A 15,802-nucleotide genomic window follows, 5' to 3' on the forward strand; every position below is an offset into this window, starting at 1 on the left:
ACCTTCTGGTTACTAGTCCAACGCTCTACCCACCTGCCCGCCCAAGATTGAACTCGTATAATATTATAAATAAAATGCACTTCTTTCAATAAAGCGTTTCACATTCTCCACTGGTTGAAATACTATCCTGTGTCCTCAGATTAATGGAGTTAGATATGCATACGTTCTTTCCCTGTATATATGAATTACAAATCAATCATGTTTAGTCTATTATATAGTTACAATGTGTAATCATTGATATCCCAGGAGCAGTAAACACTGAAGTGTATAATTGTAATACATACAGACACCGCATCGTTTGATATGACTGAGTGTCTGTCATACCAGAACCACACCTTTATTTGCCAAGGAAGAGTACATGATCGGTGAATATATTCAATGTACAGGCTACAAGATGGGAATCTCATACGTGGTATTAACTAAAATACATATGTATATAGGTCTTGCATCCTTGGCACAATAAAAGGTATATTCTACTCTAGGCTTCATTAATGCCATTGACTTCAGGGTCATTGATTGATATGAATATTAGTTCAGAACTACGTTTTAGGGTCCATACCCAGAGCGGCAACAGTTATTTTTAATCCGACTCAAGCAAGTAAATAGCTAGCCATGTTACTTTAGCTGCATTACAAGGCAAGCTTACAATTGTGCAGTCAATGCTTTAGCCAGCTAGATGCTTTACAGCCACTGTTTAACAAGACAACATCCTGGTTTGTTGGTTCTCAGGAGTCCCTGAAAGACAAATTACAAATTCATTCTCCTAACACTAGCTAGTCTGAACTTGCTAAATAGAGATTTTTGTAATTTAACTATGACAAAAAAATATATAGCCACGTCTCTACATTATCACATTCCTCTCAAATTGTACATTTGCTTGACTCGTTAAGACAACTTCCATCTGTTTTGTCAGCAATCTTCGTTGAGCGCCACAAGGCAAGGGTGGCTCGTGTCAAAATTAGTCTTTGGTCATCCCAAAGCCTTGGGACCCAAATGCATAATGATTGCACAAACTCCCCTTGTGGTGGTCTGGAGCAATGAAACCGTCCCGCGGTGCAAGCTCGCAACTTTAAGGAGTGTCTTCAGTCCCCGCTGTGCCGTACGGTGTGTTTTGAAATCTTATCCTGATGCGGAATAGATTGCAACGTATTCATGGCTCTACCTTCGTAGTTCGGACTTGGGGAATGCATGGGTGTCTGAGCTGTGCGCGAGTTTAAAAACAGACAGCTCGGTACATTCAGCTGGTCAACACTTCTTACACAAACAAGTAGCGATGAAGTCATGCTCTTCCCATTTGAGCCATGAGATTGACATGCATATCATTGAAGAAGAAATGTCCATATTTGGATGGAAACCAAGCTAGTGAGAGGTATCAAGGAAAGTTGTAATTTCAGTTGATAATTACCAACACTGCATCCAACCACAGCCCTGCTGGTTTCACTTTGGCAAACCACCATCTGCTATAACATTGAGTCAGTTCATCCTACTGGACAATGGAAAGCTTTTGTTTCGTCACCCATTGTTTGTCCTAGACGGGAAATTGGTGCGCAACACTTATCTCCCTCCGGTGGATGGTTCAGAGTTCCATGCTTACAAAAGGGTTGATTGATACATGTCAGATGACAAGCCTACGACATGGTGTTAAGGTAGCTCCAACGGTTAGGATTGTTTTATATAGAACACTTTATTTGACATGTTAGAACAATACATTACACCCAAAGAATGTATCCAGAAGAAACATATACATGACGCTCCTCAAAGAGGTCTTTGACATGTCGTTGACCTGTTGAGAGAGAGAGAGCGAACCTATTAGTTCAGTTATGGTCTGCCAGGGTCTGAAAAGCATAAAACAAGACCTACCTCTTTTCAGGTTGTCCTGATTCACACATTGTCCACTACAGGGGCCGCCAGTGGGACTACTGGCATCACAGATGACCACGTCACAATGGACAAAGACCTAGGAATCAAAGATTTGATGGTGTCAGTTTTTTTTAAAGGGATGATTGCCACACACAAAATTAAAGAATAAAGATTGTTGGGTGAACTTTGTTACCTGGCCACTCGGCTCAACCGCATCACCGGCGAAGGAAAACATATAGGCCTCAAAGCGTTTGACGTGAGGGGGGAAGCGGACCCTGGCGTCAGCTTCTACCGGGTGGAAGACCACACGGTATGGATCCTCGGGGTTCTCACAGCTGCCAGTGTAGAGAGAGGGACTAAGTTATGAACAAGAAAACGCTGCAAACCCCAACCGCCTTATGACACCACCACAAGACTTCGTACACGGTCCTGTGAGGATCAGATCAATTTACAGCAGAAGTGGGTTCTTTCTCCCCCTCCAGTATGAACTAAAGGAATGTTTTTGCTAACAGGCTTTACCCAACAACAATCACCTTTGTCTTGAAAAAACATATTTCATATACAATGTAAAGGCTAGAGACGTCCTACCTGTAGAGTAAGCGCGTTTCTAGTAAAAATCACAAAATAAAAACCAATATGACATTCATTTTCTATAGCTAATCTCTGAGTGCATAAAAGGAATGGTAACAGAAATTAACATTAGACCAGAAAACCGTGAGGCGCAAGCTAGACGTTTGGAACTTTCCTAACCTAGAAAATTAACTTAAGTGGGACCATTCTGCTACCACATCCAAACCATCACCCACAGGGTTGATAAACCTATCTTCCAGAACGTGTGAAAGGAAAATCCATCCTGTAGTTCTGTTCAAGACTAGTCATTGGAGCCACGGACAACCAACGACATTGTGACCTCATGTAGCCAATCAGAGAGAAGACCAACCACCTACCTTTCCACGGCGGCATCCCACAAATACATTCATGCTTTTACTCCAAGCTGGTGCCGGTTCGTGTGTTCAAAAATGTATCAATGATAAGTGTCCCTTACGGAACGGTGGGGGGTGTGAAGAGAAACCTTGTAACAAGCTGTCATTGTGTCACCTGTGTGTTTAGCCTGTGTTATTTAGTTAGCTAGTAATTCAATTAAACAAACTTGTATAGTACTGAATCATAAGGCTGGGGTTTTTGCAGCTGCAAGGAGGATACGATGTAAAGTTAATAAGTTGACTATCAATTTAATAGATTTCTACCGTCTAGAGTTTACGTCGGGAGACGGTGACTTTAAAACCGCTTCCTCGGCACCCCAAATCCTACGTTTTTATTTTAAAGAACAGAAATTGGGCTTTCCGTCAACAATATTTATTTTGGTCTACTGGAATGGCTTGTTAAATGACAGATGTCAAACATGTATATTCAATTCCATTGACATGAGGCGAGATGTCCCTCTAAATGGTTCTTAAAATTCTAAATGATCCAGAAAGGGTCGCCTGTAGTCTGACCAGAATATTGATCGTGGTTTAACCAAAGTTGCCGAATAGACAGTCGGTATCAACAACACAAGTACTTCATTTTAAACAAGAATTTCATGCAATGCGCCAGAGCAATTCTTCCGCTGTTGGAGAAAAATTGGTCACACAAAATAAATTCTACACCCACGGCATCGGAGTCACACGGAGGACTTCTGTGAAGGGCGCAGCTCTACTATACAAAGTAACCTACGCATTGACAGTTTAGGCCTACTTTTTTAATTTGCATCTTTGGGAGGTTTATCCTTTACCGTTTAACTGCCAGATATTAGCAAAAAGGAATTTGTGAAAGCTGAAGATGTTATATTAAGAGAAACACCCACACCAGTACAAATCACTTGAGCTGACAGACGATGGTAAGGATTTTGCACAACGATATGGTTGCAGCTGAAGTGACAAATCTGAACTACCCATTTTGTGCACAGCCATGTGAATGTTGTCTTTTCCTATGATATACAAAACATTTCAGCCTGTTTTTTTAAAACTGCTATGACATTGCTGATTTAATAAACAGCTGCGAAGTTACACCGTGTCCACATGGCCAAACTTAGGTTGATACCAATTCATAAAAATGGTCAAATTGCATGATTTCATAGCAAACCCGATCCCCCAAATGAATGGTTTTGACCAATAAAGTTGCTTCACTACACTGCTTGGTGTAACATGTATCCAGATACTGAAAAGGTACCCGCAAAATAAAAGGTCATTTGCAGCGTGCATAATCATAAGTCATTGTAGCCCATTACAATGTAGGAAAAATAAGTCATCTTTCTATAGTAACCCAATTTAAATTCTTGAGATAAAAATTAGGCCAGCATGTCCATCTGTGGCAAAGTGCTCACCCAAATAAAAAATGTAGTAACATTTTTTTAAAATATGAACATTAGCTAGCTAAATAAGGTTAGCAAGATGCTGCTACACTTGACCGTGGTATTTGTGCATGTTTAGCAACTCCCAATTAGCGCATTCTCTAGGACAGGAAATTCCACTGAAAGCGGCATCAACTTCTGGGGATCCTGTCAACTGATCCTATTCAGTTTCAAACATCCATGCTGCACAGGCATCTGAACAATCCTTTAGGTTTAGTGCAATAACTGTTTTAAACACAAGAGGTCACTTGTGCCTGAATTCAACCCAAAACCAACAACTATTCAGTCAGTGTTAAGAGCAGTTGTATTTTCTGTGTCACGTGTTGTCGTTTCTACTGCATCGTACTGTAAGTATAATGTGCTTAGCGTTTTATTCATGCTTTCTGATTCTTGCCTAGATTGTAATGGACACGTGTGTAAAACACTTGAAGGTGGTACTGAATATAAGCTAACACCATACAATGCAGTCGGGTTATCACGTAAGCGTCTGTCAGACTTATGGTGATCTCAACTGGAGTAACCTCATTGTCTTGAATGCACTGAAGTCGTCAGTTGATTTGAACACGGCATCAGAGTGTAAACTATGGTACCTCAGGGTTGCCAGATCAGACCCCCCCTTTCCAGGGGTATATAGCTTAGAAAAACTGTCTGCCTCACCATTTATTGTTGATAAATTCCCAGATCTTAGTAATATTTCCTGCATCATCCTCTTCACAATACCTTCCCCCAAGGACTTAGCCCCCAATAATGGATTGTGCTATATCTTAGCTTTCGTGCTACGGTTGTATTTGTATAGTTACCTGTAAACTACTTGTCATGTGATAATGTTTGTACTTGTTACGGCGTACACATGCTGAAGTGGCCAAACTATGTTAAGATCTCAGGCAACGGGCGCAGTGAACAGCATTCTAGGAGTTCTTGCTTGACAAACATGGCTGCCATACTTTCTATACTAGATTTACATGGCTCCCTTGTACCGCATCATACTGTAAAACAAGTCAACCTGTTATTTAGACTAGATGATAACGTTAACATTGATATATTTTACAAGCAAAGCTGGAATAAAGTTGTGAAGACCTTTATTTCTCAACACAAAACATTGTTTAGATGCTTTTCAGACAACGCGGTTTAGAGTCGTTTGATGCAGCATACGTTCCAATAATACGCTGCAGGGACCACTCAGTGATAACAAGCATGTGATCATACGCACCAGAATCTCCCATAAGTGTGAAATTGGGTGGAGATCTGGTGACAGACCGCACATGGCTCACATCGTTTTTAAGCATTGTGACCACTCGACCTATGGATGGGGGCATAGCCACGGTAGCCAAAGTAAATGGCCTGCCAAGCATGATAGGTTGCTAATTACTCAGGAACCACACCTGTGGAATAACACTTGTTTAGGCCCAAAAACAACATGTTACCCATTAATGATGAGATTCCACCGGGGTCGGGAGTCACGGTCCTCGTTGAGGGTGGCCCAGCAGTGGTCAAGCACCAGCGCTACCTTGGGATCAGAGGACGTGGTCAGCTCCACCTCAAAGTGCAGAGGCTGTCTCAGGTACCTCACCACTGGATAGTCCTCCTCCTGGTGGAACGTGTTATACGAGGCGTCTGGAACACAGAACAAGACAACCGGGGGTCGTGGTCAGTGGGCACCATCGGAACTTGTCCATTAAGAAATGCATGTTTATCATATCCTGTTGTGCCCCAATGAACACAAGCCATTTATAGCCAACACTATCCACCCCCCACTAGAGGCTTCTAACAAATTCCCAAATCAGCTCCTCACCGTTACTACATAGCCACACCTGTAGATCTCAGAACGCAAGAGTAATATATCACAAGGCTTACATTTTTGGGAATGGTTTTGTAAAGGAGACCATCCAAGATTCTTTTAGAGGCTAGGGGTCAAGTTGAAATTCTGAATTTGTGCACGCTTACCCTGAGCGAGTCTCATTCTGACCATTAGTCGACCCGTCCCAGTCTCGGCAAAAGGCTCGTTGTCACGCGGCCTGGTCAGGAAGGCCAATGTGCGAGTGATGTTGGCCACATAGGAGCAGGAAACCTTTAACCTAAAGAGGGATGTAAGCAACTTCAATAGGGGAAACGTCAAGCAGTGGAGTGGACACTGGTAGTAGAGGCACATTTTCCCTGTATACAAAGTATTGAGCAATGGATGAAGAAAAATAAACCTTATGAAAGCTAATAGCTACAATTGTGATGCTTAATGCACTTACTGATATTCCTCCTCTGAAGACGTCGTGGCATTCAGCTTCACCTCAAGTTCATCTGGCAAGGAGATTTCGTTCTCATACAGCATGACATTGTTGATAAACTATGTAGTAGAGGGGAATTGCTTATTACAGCCTGCAGAAGCAAACAGTCCGTAAATACACAGTACCCATCACCTCAGGGTAATAGTCATTTTACCTTCCTGGTGGTGCCACAGGAGTTCACAGTGAAGTGGAAGTAGGCGAAGCGATCGTCACTGTAGGTGGGACCACAGGCGGGGTCGCTCAGGGTCAGCTGACCGGGGTTCAGACCGGGAACAGAATCCACCTTCACCGCCAGCGCAGTCATCGTTCCGTTAGAGAAACACTCTTGGAGGTGGGGGAGCAAAAGACAGGTAGCCATCAGACCTGGGTTCTGTATTTGTTACACTAATTGAGCTTGAACCAATGGAATAGCACCAAAATAGCAAACCATGCCCATCTGGCACTACCATTTAGACTCACGGTATTTGCAAGGAACCCATGTTAAACGACAATTTATCGTAAGTAATTGTTTGAGAACCAACCAGTCAGCGTTTTGAGGAAGCTGCAAGCCAGGGAAAAGTATTTGATGGTCATGTTGTTGTAAGGATTCAACAGAGCCACATCCAGTCTGCTCCGGACAGACGACGAGTGAACCGACTGGGAACCAATGGGAGAGTTCATTAGTCCAATATTGTATGCATGTATACAGGGTAAGGAAAGCAAAGCTAGCTGCAGCAATTTAGGTTAACATGTTTTGGGAGAGCGTCGTACCTCAAACACTGCGTCCGGCGAAGAGAAGGGCAACGTGATGATGAAGTCTGTGTCGCCCTCTGTTAAATACTGTTGAGCAAACTCATGGTTAAGCAGCCGCTTGCCAACCAAGACTACAAAAAAGGGCTCTTGGTTCCTGTAGTCCACAGTGATGTGGAAGTTCTCCTGATCACAGTTGCCAGTGACTGAGGGTGGCACTACAAGGACAAACAGTGTTGTGTTCATTAATTAAGCACAAAAAACAGGAAGGTACTACTTGAACTTGTCCAAGAAGAAACCCTTGTTTAGATTGCAAAATGTTTTGCTACGGTGGGACTGAATAAACACGATCCTGGCAAATCAGGAACAGGGAAACTGGGTCCAAATACTCTAAAGCTTAACATTCTTTGTAGAAAGACCGCATAGGAAAACCCTACAGTATGGCTAGTTGGTCTTTCACTGCCAATTTCCTTTCAGGGCAATCATTAATGAGAGGAAACCATTCAACAGTAGAGGCATACCAATGTCCAGCAGTACAGCGTCCACAACGGCAGAGTGAGAGAAAGGAGCGTACTCTGGAAAGATGACCAGGCCGTAGATCAGCTGAAGAGTGAAGGTTGTGACACCTTGTTCCGCCCTTCTCTGTAGTGAAGTTAAAAGCATTGGTCAGCATTATTGTTGCAACAGAACTCTATTCAACATCAAGTGACAACTAAGTACATATGGGGACTATTAAAACAACACATGAGTAAATGAGGGATACAAAGTACATTTGTGCCATTATTTATATTTTGTTGGTGGCCCACTTATTAGGGCATGAACAAATCACTGCGTGTGGCTTTGCATTTAACAGAAACACACCTCCTTAAAGACCACCGGGTCTGAGAAGGGCACCTCCATCCTGAAGGTCTTCAAGGTGTTGTCCGGGGATCTCTGCTCTTGAACATTGAAGCCCCTGGCGTTGCACTCTGCAACAGTTAGCACCATGGTGGGAAAGGTGATGTTCAGCAGCTCCACATCAAGGTTGAAGGTCCCCAACTCAAGCACAAACACTGCCTGCTCAGGAACTGTGTCCAAGGGCGTGTCTGTTCATTGGCAAACAAAGGAAAACATTTTGAAATGCGGTACGTTGGAAGTTGAAAATGGACATTTGTTATTGGGTAAGTCCAGGTATTGCCTCCCCGTTTCAGTACATTTTCTGTTTTGTGCCTAATGAACAACCCAGGCATCCCAAATTACCATAGGCGCTATTTAACTAAACCAGACTCACAGTTGCGAACTTGTGGAGGCCTGGCCATCGGAGGTGTTGTGATAGGGAAGAGGACTTTATAGCTGGTGTTCTCGTGTGCGTCCTCCTCGATCCACAGCAACTCAAGCATAGGCTCAATGGTGTAAGTGACAAAGTACTGGTCATCCTGAATATGGCTCTGTAAGGGAGACAAGTGATGCAGTCAGGCTGTAATACACAATTTGAGTGCAAAAACAGGTAAATGTTCCTTATAAGCCAGAATGTTAAATACAATTATTCTACCACTTTTTGCCGCTCGTAATTTAAGACACAATATCCAAAGGAAAGTATTGGTTACCAGACTTTAGACAGCTGGTAGGTGTATGGTTGTCAACTTGCATTTTCAAAGCAACTGACACGCAAAGTAAACACTTGCGCAATATGTAAACAGCAGCCGAGTGTTGCTTGCATTCAGTTGACAGTGGCAAAGCTACCGCCTCCCTAAAAAGTCAGGTAAACAATACTTTAGTGTGGATATTTGGTCTGAAATTTCAAGCGGCTAAAGGACAAACTGCAAAGACAAGAGGTAGAGTATGTTTAAGTGTAATTTTATGCAAAATTCTCACAATTTTGCAAACCATTGTATATTAGCCTGGTTAAGCAAACAATTGCTCAATAAGAAACGTTTCTAGGAGTTTACCCATGAGAGATGGCAAAGGGTTACTGCAAAGCACTGACAACTGCTATAGTATAAAGGGCTCTACAAATAAGACAGGAACATTTTACTCATCCAATGCTGACCTTGAAGTAGCCGCCAACCGCCCCCACCGGAATTTCAACAATAATATGAGCCTCTGTGACTAAAACCGAGTAGTTTCTGGCAGCCATTTCCTCAGTGTCCAGCCTCTTAGCGTCAATTCCCATGTACACCTCCAACATGGTGAAGGCATCAGAGGAGAAAAGTGGGTCTATGTGCTTGGGCATGTACCAGGTGATCACTTCTGGAGTAAAGGCCACTGCCTCTGCAGTGACACAAGAAGCCAAGTGCACATCAAAACAGAACATTTTGCAACTGAAAACTGTGCCATTATTTGGAAAACATTTTCCCAACTGAACACTACATGAATGTCTTGTCTGGAGCCAATTAAGAACTGGGCTTATAGGATCTTAAATTATTTCACACTCAACCTGGTGTTGGACAAACAGCCGTGGCATCTACTCGAGTAACCAGCCACTTCTGCTCAAAGAAGGTTGAGGTTGAGAGCACCCGCATCGGCACCCCAGCTACCTGTTCAGTAGGACACACCGTATTAACAATATGTTGCAGAGTTCAGGTAGGGCCACCGTTTCCAAATGTTTGCTCTACTGAACATGACCCAGTTCATGGAGGTCAGCTTACATTCTGGAGGTATGTCTCCTCTGCATTATGAGGGCTTCTTAACACCAGCCGTGTGAGAGTGTTGGCTATTGCATAGCCCTTCCTTTGGACCTCATCCACATTCATGACATTCTTGCTAGGACTAAAGACGACTGCTGTCATTTTGTATCCTGAAGCAACAGCCTGTCTCAGGAAATGGAAACATGAATTAAACAAAATTGTCAAACGCACATTGTTTAGCACCATCCTGTCATTTTGTAGTGAAATTACAGAAACTGAAATATATAAACCTCAGCTCCCCTCCGGAAGTTGCCGGTCCTTGCTTTCGGGCCCCCAGTGGGCTGTTTGGGGATGGTTTGGATGTCTGGAAGAGTCCTTCTGACAGACACCTAGAGAAGAAAGGCCATTATTCCCTATGCATTTTCTCCCTCCCATACAAGAGGAAATCAAGGGCCAGTTCAGAAATCTGTCCACTCGCCTCCTTAAATGCATTGAGAATAGGCCAAAATTCCTCACCTCTAAAGTTCTCCTATGTGCATTTTGAAGACGCGAGTGGAATTGAGAGAGTCAAGACCTCTACGTTGTGTCGCAGAAGAAATGAAACACTGGACAGTTGTAGCTCTAGACAGATCATTTATACAGGCAGTACGACAAGCGGGACTGTAAACATGTCCATTGGGGCATGCTCTGCTCACTTGCCTCCATGTAGTTGCGGTCGCACAGAATCTCTCGGGAGGTCCAGGGGGTGTAGCTACAGGTTTTGCCCACTCTATAAACAGGGTCTTCAGTCATGTGGTTTCCTGGCAGCCTGAACTGCATGACCAAGCTGAACATCTTATCATCCTAAAATGAAGGGGGAAGGGAAAAAACACTTCATTATATAGCAAAAAAACTAAATTCAGGTGACATTCATGCAAGTTATAGACTGTGGCAAAATTGGCTATATGAATGCAGCTGCCACTGTATTGAAGCCACACTACAGGAGTAGAGCTCAATAGTTCACATCACTGCAGTCTGTATCAGAAAGTTGGCTGGCCCTCTGAAAGCCCTCCATAAACTTCTGCTGTACCTTACGTCATCGTTAACTTAAAGGTAAGAGATACCAGACCAAGGGGTGGCTAACAATGGAGATCCTTTTGATATCCACAGAGTTAAGGAAAACTGCTTCAATGTTCCTGGAACCGGACTTCTAATACCCTCCATGCGCTAAATTGTATGTATTAGCAGCTCTACGGCAACTCAGGCTTATTGAGGACCTTTTTACTGAAGAATGGGTTCAGTTATTTCATTTTTCCATCTAGTGAGGCAAATATTGACTTGTATCTTTGTGTAGACAGGGCTCATCTGTAAAAGAGCCTGGTCTCAGCATGACTCCACATCAAAGGTAAATAAAATTGCTACATTATGAGTTGCAAATGCAGTGACACTGAAAGGCAAACTGTCCATTTGAAGTACAAGCAAACACTACAGTTCTTAGGGTTACCATGTTTTTGGAAAAGCAGTTTTGAAGAGAAGCAAAAAACATGGCATTCCCCATGGGGTCAAATTTAAAGCTGAATCCACACTGAGTAGCAAGGCCAGGCGTCAGGTTTATGATCTGTGTGTCATCTGGAAGGGATGGAGATGGTGTGAACACAATAGATGACAAGCAATATCAAGCCATGAATTATGAAAGGAGAGAAAGAGAATCATAAGAGGCAAACTCACTGAAGACAGCGTCAACCTCTTCAAAAAGAGGAGCGACACTCAAACGAATAACGTTACCAAGGCATTCAGCGTTGAGGTCATCTGGAATAGGAAAGGTTAGTTTAAAAAAAAAATCTTGTCAAACACTTAGTGCTTAAATTTGCAAGGTGCAAAATGCATACTTATAGAAGGTGTCTGTTGTGCTTGTATGCCCACAGCTGCCATCAATAGGCAAAACAACCTGTAAGGCATTTGACAAATTATTATGATTAAAAGGAGGAAGAACACAACTCAAATGTTTGCGTCGCATAAGACTCTCCTAGGCCTGCTACTACTTACCCTGAGCTAAGGAAAATAATCATTGTAGAACAGATTTGTTCTGATAAAATACCCAGCTACAGAACCTGATATTTGACCCTAAAGTGTGCAGCCTACAGCCCAGGGGTATGCAACTTTTACCCTATGACAAAGGCTTCCCACACTCAGTCACCTGAACCCCAAAGGGCTGCACATTTTCTTTTTATTCCCCTAGCCCTACAAAGCTGATTCAAATAATCATCCAGCTTTGTTAATCTGAATCAGCTGTGTAGTGTTAGGACAAAAACCTAAATGTAAGGCTACTGTTCAATTTTAGAAGGGTGCTCCGCCCTCACCGCTTTTATCCATTCATGTCAGGGGCCATGGACCGGTGCACCTTGGCTCAGGTTAATAGAACTCCCTCATTAGCAGCACAACAGCCTTTCACAGGCGAAAAGCATAATTACCCAACCGTCTACAATTGTAGCCCAGACAGAGAGAAAGATATTGGCCTCTAATGGCCAAAATGCTGCATTTCATGCACTTTCACAATTTGAATGTAGTCAACTGGGTGGGACTACCAACTTCATTTGGCTGAGCCCTACTGGTGACCCTGTTGAAGTCATGTCCAATCGGGTCATCAGAAGGGCTCAGACAATTGTGAAGAAGAAATGTTACTACTTTAATGTGAAGATAGCCTCAATGGCGCTGCCCATGCTGTCACAGACACTATATTGGCACAGATACATAGATGAGTCTTTTATCTTCTTATGGCTTCTTATTATCTTCTTGCCCAGAGGTGCCCAGAGTAAACTGCCTGCTACTCAGTCCCAGAAGCTAAGATATGCATATTATCAGTATATTTGGATAGAAAACCCTTTGAAGGTTCTAAAACCGTTTGAATGATGTCTGTGAGTAGAACAGAACACATATGGCAGGCAAAAACCTGAGAAAAAAATCCAACCAGGAAGTGGGAAATCTGAGGTTGGTCGTTTTTCAACTCATTCCCTATTGAAGACACAGTGGGATATTGGTCATGTTGCACTTCCTAGATGTCAACAATCTTTAGAACCTTGTTTGATGCTTCTACTGTGAGGTGAGGGCGAATGAGAGGGGAATGAGTCAGAGGTCTGGCAGAATGCCTTGAGCTCGTGACGCTCGTTCACATGAGAGCGAGCTCTGTTCCATCGCAATTCTACAGACAAAGGAATTCTCCGGTTGGAACATTATTGAAGATGTATTTTAACAACATCCTAAAGATTGATTCTATACATCGTTTGACATGTTTCTACGGACTGTAACAACTTTTTGACATTTCGTCTGCTCCTAATGAACACGCTTCGTGAGATTGGATTTGTTTACAAAACTCGCTAACAAAAGTAGCTATTTGGACATAAATGATCGAACAAAACAAACATTTATTGTGGAACTGGGATTCCTGGGATTGATGAAGATGAAGATCATCTAAGGTAAGTGAATATTTATAATGTTATTTCTGACTTCTGTTGACCTCTTTTTGGCCTGTTTGGGCTCTGAGCGCCGTAGTCAGATTATTGCATGGTTTGCTTTGTCCGTAAAGGTTTTTTGAAATCTGACACAGCGGTTGCATTAAGCAGAAATATATCTTTAATTCTGTGCATAACAATTTTATTTTCATCTACATTTATTATGAGTATTTCTGTAAACTGATGTGGCTCTCTGCAAAATCACCGGATGTTTTTGGAACTACTGAACATAACGCTCCAACGTATACTGAGATTCTTTTGATATAAATATGAACTTTATCGAACAAAACATACATGTATTGTGTAACATGAAGTCCTATGAGTGTCATCTGATGAAGATCATCAAAGGTTAGTGATTAATTTTATCTCTATTTCTGATTTTTGTGACTCCTCTCTTTGGCTGGAAAAATGAGTGTGTTTTTCTGTGACTTGGCTCTGACCAAACATAATCGTTTGTGGTGCTTTCGCCGTAAAGCCTATTTGAAATCGGGCACTGTGGTGGCATTAACAAGAAGTGTATTTTTAAAATGGTGTGAAATACTTGTATGTCTGAGGAATTTTAATTATGAGATTTCTGTTCTTTTGAATTTGGCGCCCTGCACTTTCACTGGCTGTTGTCATATCGATCAGCCCTAAGAAGATTTATCTATCTCTATGAGGCAAGACAATTGTCATTCAGGATTAAAAGGTGACTGCACTTCCTCATTTGGCCTTAGCTGTGTTCGAATACTCGTACTAACTGTACTGTTTGTGACATGAATTGAGTATTTAGTATGCTTATTGGTCATAGTATACCTGTATAAATATATCATAGTATACCTGTATACCTCTGGCCCTTCTTTGGACACTGTGTTAACTAACCTCCAGATGAGCTTCAATGCCATACAACTCTCCTTCCGTGGCCTCCAATGCTCTTAAATGCAAGTAAAACTAAATGCATGCTCTTCAACCGATCGCTGCCCGCACCTGTACGCCCGTCCAGCATCACTACTCTGGACGGTTCTGACTTAGAATATGTGGACTACAAATACCTAGGTGTCTGGTTAGACTGTAAACTCTCCTTCCAGACTCACATTAAGCATCTCCAATCCAAAAGCCCCATTTACTACCCACCACTGCAACCTATATGCTCTCGTTGGCTGGCCCTCGCTTCATACTCGTCGCCAAACCCACTAGCTCCAGGTCATCTACAAGTCTCTGCTAGGTAAAGCCCCGCCTTATCTCATCTCACTGGTCACCATAGCAGCACCGACCCATAGCACAAGCTCCAACAGGAGAATCTCACTGGTCACCCCCAAAGCCAATTTTTCCTTTGGCCGCCTTTACTTCCAGTTCTCTGCTGCAAATGACTGGAACAAACTGCAAAAATCACTGAAGCTGGAGACTCAGATCTCCCTCACTAAGCTTTAAGCACCAGCTGTCAGAACAGCTCACAGATCACTGCACCTGTACATAGCCCATCTGTAAATAGCCATCCAACTACCTCATCCCCTTGCTGTATTTATTTATTTATCTTGCTCCTTTGCACCCCAGTATCTCTACTTGCACATTCATCTTCTGCACATCTACCATTCCAGTGTTTAATGCTATATTGTAATTGCTTCGCCACCATGGCCTATTTATGTCCTACCTCCCTTATCCTTTCCTTATTGCACACCACTGTATATAGACTTTTTCTACGTATTATTGACTGTATGTTTGTTTATTCCATCTGTAACTCTGTGTTGTGTATGTGTCGAACTGCTTTTACTTTATCTTGGCCATGTTGCAGTGTTAAATGAGCGCTTGTTCTCCAACCTAGCCTAACTGGTTAATGAAGGCTGAAATAAATAGAGAATTACAAAAATACTTATGGATATATTTTAGTATGCCCAAAGTTCCACGATGTCGCCCTACTAATTCGCCAAAGTATGAGGAATACACGAAGAGGACCACTGTTTCCGTACTTTAGGGCCAATAATGCCAATTCTTCAGGAAATGAGGAAAATTTCCAGGTTTGTTGAAAATGCGGAAAATATGCAGTCGAAGTACAACGAGAGCGGATACAAATTCATTGCTTTAACTAATTATGACAAATATTAAGAAAATGTTGAGCAATGTAATAAAGTAATACTTTTTAAATAAGTAAATTACACGTTATATGGCTGACAATTTGTTAGCTACACTGGTCTTACGAACCACATAGCGTATCAGTACAGCAGTATGTACCGGTATGTTGTTAGCTAGATACCTAAGTTAGTTGGCTACTTATAGATAAAACTTGACAGTATAATAACTATAGGCTATCTAACTAACTACCCAATGTTTGACGTGATTATTCCCGTCATTCTGAGTTTAGCTAAATGGTATAGTCATTGTGCGTTCTCAATGGACATTCGGGGTGCTTTCGTAAATTCGCTCTGGCTGTCTACTCTGCTCTGAATTTACAAACAGACAATCTGACAAAGC

The 15,802-nt window shown here is 42.3% G+C and overlaps 1 protein-coding gene across 2 annotated transcripts; it reads right to left on the reverse strand.

Annotated features, from left to right (window-relative positions):
- Positions 1-1,664: 1,664 nt before the first annotated feature.
- Positions 1,665-12,074, reverse strand: LOC116369862 (uncharacterized). 2 transcript variants are annotated; one of them, XM_031819590.1, is made up of 21 exons: positions 11,892-12,074; positions 11,735-11,793; positions 11,574-11,654; positions 11,350-11,474; positions 10,566-10,709; positions 10,157-10,255; positions 9,888-10,049; positions 9,677-9,776; positions 9,290-9,510; positions 8,531-8,687; positions 8,122-8,345; positions 7,782-7,902; positions 7,282-7,478; positions 7,053-7,167; positions 6,686-6,855; positions 6,493-6,590; positions 6,197-6,327; positions 5,677-5,866; positions 2,054-2,195; positions 1,861-1,957; positions 1,665-1,783 (listed from the first exon to the last, which is right to left on the reverse strand). In XM_031819590.1, the coding sequence occupies exons 1-21, from the start codon at positions 11,912-11,914 to the stop codon at positions 1,710-1,712; spliced, it is 2,730 nt and encodes a 909-aa protein (XP_031675450.1). In that variant the 5' UTR covers positions 11,915-12,074; the 3' UTR covers positions 1,665-1,709. The 2 variants fall into 2 exon arrangements, with proteins under 2 accessions (XP_031675450.1, XP_031675451.1); XM_031819591.1 differs by lacking the exons at positions 11,350-11,474; positions 11,735-11,793; positions 11,892-12,074 and having other exon boundaries at positions 11,574-11,640.
- Positions 12,075-15,802: the final 3,728 nt, after the last annotated feature.

Source organism: Oncorhynchus kisutch, unplaced genomic scaffold (assembly GCF_002021735.2).
Source record: "Oncorhynchus kisutch isolate 150728-3 unplaced genomic scaffold, Okis_V2 scaffold2302, whole genome shotgun sequence".
Lineage (NCBI taxonomy): Eukaryota > Metazoa > Chordata > Actinopteri > Salmoniformes > Salmonidae > Oncorhynchus > Oncorhynchus kisutch.